The sequence below is a fragment of the Saccostrea cucullata genome, unplaced genomic scaffold, assembly GCF_032062105.1.
Source record: "Saccostrea cucullata isolate Sc308-1 unplaced genomic scaffold, CSIRO_AGI_Scuc_v1 ctg2266, whole genome shotgun sequence".
NCBI lineage: Eukaryota > Metazoa > Mollusca > Bivalvia > Ostreida > Ostreidae > Saccostrea > Saccostrea cuccullata.
The window spans coordinates 120,869-123,731 of NW_026926595.1; the positions used below are offsets into that span (position 1 = coordinate 120,869).

General features: G+C 28.9%; 1 protein-coding gene across 1 annotated transcript; it reads left to right on the forward strand.

The window, feature by feature from the left end:
• The first annotated feature begins 276 nt into the window (after positions 1–276).
• LOC134272188 (perlucin-like protein) lies at positions 277–1,925 on the forward strand. The gene is made up of 4 exons (XM_062754438.1): positions 277–383; positions 923–1,014; positions 1,367–1,454; positions 1,708–1,925. Exons 1-4 carry the CDS (start codon positions 290–292, stop codon positions 1,923–1,925), a joined length of 492 nt encoding a protein of 163 aa, XP_062610422.1. The 5' UTR covers positions 277–289.
• Positions 1,926–2,863: the final 938 nt, after the last annotated feature.

The following is a 2,863-nucleotide window of genomic DNA, read 5'->3' on the forward strand; positions in this document are numbered from 1 at the left end:
ATTATCAAATTACATTGACACTATTTTTTAAGAAAAATACGACCTTTTTCATTGTATTAATAAAGATTAAACAAAAAGCATTCCAATTTCATGAACACTTTAATGAATAAAGATATCAAACAATAATATTGAAAAGAAATCTGCATGTGAAAAAATTCAGTTATAGCACGCAAACTAAACAACAGATGGTGACTACAATATGAAACCATAACTGATATGATTCGATGGTCAAATTTCGGTAGGTATTGATTTTATTTTTGGCTTATAAAACATGTACATTATCACGAAGATGAGAGATATATTCTTTCCAAAAATGCATTTCACAACTGGGTATTTACATTTCTTGGTGATTTTCAGCTGTATTGCTGGTCAAATTCGAATGGGTATGTATATGTTAGGAATGCATAATGAGGGGTTTGAGGAAGAAATGCCCATTACAGGACAAAATATTACGCCATTACCTTTAATTAAGCATTTTGGCAATGTAAGTTATAGTTTTTTAGCAGTGCAGTAAAATCTATCAATTAAAAGTAAGATTTTTTTTACTAGCTTTTAAATTGTTAAAGACAGAAATCTGATAATTCTACATGTAGAATTATAGAAGGCATGCGTTCTTCTTCAAATATTACCATTTGAATATCCAAAAGTTAAAAAAGGTTTAATTTCAAGATCTGTTTCTTTTACTTATTTTCAACAGAAAAAAAAAAATGATCATAACTATAATTTGAAAGGACAAGACTGATCTTTTTAGTGTTTTGTCACATTTTTAACAAACATGCCATGATTTTTTGCCCATGAATTTGACTTAGAAGAATGAGAAAATGCTCAAATAAACAAGCTATTATATTACAATGATCAGTGACATAAGTATTTACAATGTTTTGCACTAAATGATAAATAGAAATAAAATTATTTTTTTTAGATTCCGTTAAAACCTGCTATAATGGATGGGTACCTTACAAAAGAAGTTGTTATTTTTATTCAACATCCAGAGTTACATTTAAAGATGCAATGGTAAAAAAGATATCAGGTTCTGGTATGATTGTGAGGAAAAAATATTAAATTACATTCGTGACATTTTCTATGAGAACATCATTGAATAATCATATCCTCTGACTACTAATCATCTTTTTTTTCTGGAAAATATTAATATTTGCAGGGGAAAATCATCTTTCATTTCATGCAATTCACCTTCTACTGCTAATTAGAAAGAAGGGAAAAGAGATAACCTCTTTTAATTTACTAAATTAAGACATAATTATTAATCCATACAAATTAAACCCTTGATATTTACTGAAAAAAATAGTTGTTTTATTCTGGTGTAAATTATTGATAACAATAGAATGATATTTCTTACATTACATAGTCAGCATGTTATCGGATCGGGGCAGAATTGTTGGAACTTCAAAATGCAAAGGAAGAGAAATGGTTTGATCTCCAGGTCCGAATACGAGGTATTTATATGTTATAAATGTCAGATAATTAATCCGTTGTTAAAAAGTTTTATTTACCTGAATTAATTATTTTTTATGAAAAATATGCATTACGGAAGTGTTTTGTTTTATAATCTGAGCATTGTTTTTTCTTTGAAATATTGGGGAAAAAAATTCATCATATTAATTCCTATTAATAATGTTGAAATAAAGAATACGTTTGATTAGAAACAAACTTTTAGTTGATTAAGTGACGATTAAATGTCATTATAAGGTTATCAAGACCAGGTCTGGCTTGGTGCGAGTGACATCCAACACGAAGGAGAGTTTGTTTCTGTTTCAAATGGCGAGAGACTACATTACAGCCACTGGTTGAGGGGACAGCCAAATAATTCTGGAGGACGAGAACATTGTGCCACATACTGGATTCCACGCAGAGGGATGAACGATTCACCATGCAATGTCAAATATAATTATGTCTGTAAAAAATAAAGAAACATTGAATTTCAACAAAATACATCATTGATTACATGTACTCCTGAAAGATGAACTGTCATGTAATAACAGATATTGCTTCATGGGAATAATTTAACACTAGATTACTCCAAAAAAATATACATGTAGCATAAAATCTTGTTCAAAATTGTCTTATATGACACTTTTTTACAATATTTTAACCTGCAAACTTCTTTTTTTTTAATCTTCTTTCTTTTTTGGTATATTTTCTTTGTATTTGCCTTTCATTACAATGTCCTAGATAAAATTAGTTAGTTACTAATAGGAATAAAATTTAATACAAGATAAATATTTCCAAACCATAACATTCTAAAGAAAAACATGCTATTCTCACAATTCTTTACAGGAGGAACACCTGTTTGATTATCACATTGGTCAAGAAAATAGGTGGCGTTCAAACAGCAAGTGAAATCACTTGGATAAGACTACATGTATCCCAAAGTGTAATAAATCGTTTATAAAACCTTGTCAAGGAAGGCTAAAGTTAGAACGTCAATGATGTACAACAATTGACGGCTTTAATATGAGTAAATATTTCTTAAATCTTTTTGAATATTTTATTTATATAAATTTAAGCATATATATTAGTAAAATACAAAGTTTAAGTTGAACAGCACTTCAAAATAGCTGAAAAAAATCAGAACTTTAAATGTCGTTTTTTGTATGTAAACATATGTTCCCAAATGAAAGACAAAAAGCCTTGGTATGAATTTAGAAACGACAGTCCATATTAGCCGTAATACAGAATTTTTGTTTCATGGGGAGGGGAGATGTTTTCAAAATAGTTTCCTTTTCCCGTTGATTTCTATAGTAAAAAAGGAGGATATGAAGATAACGAACGGTATTTAATTTCAAAGTCTATAAAACAATACAAAATAGGAATAGAGCAAACACGGACCTCCGAAACATTAGAG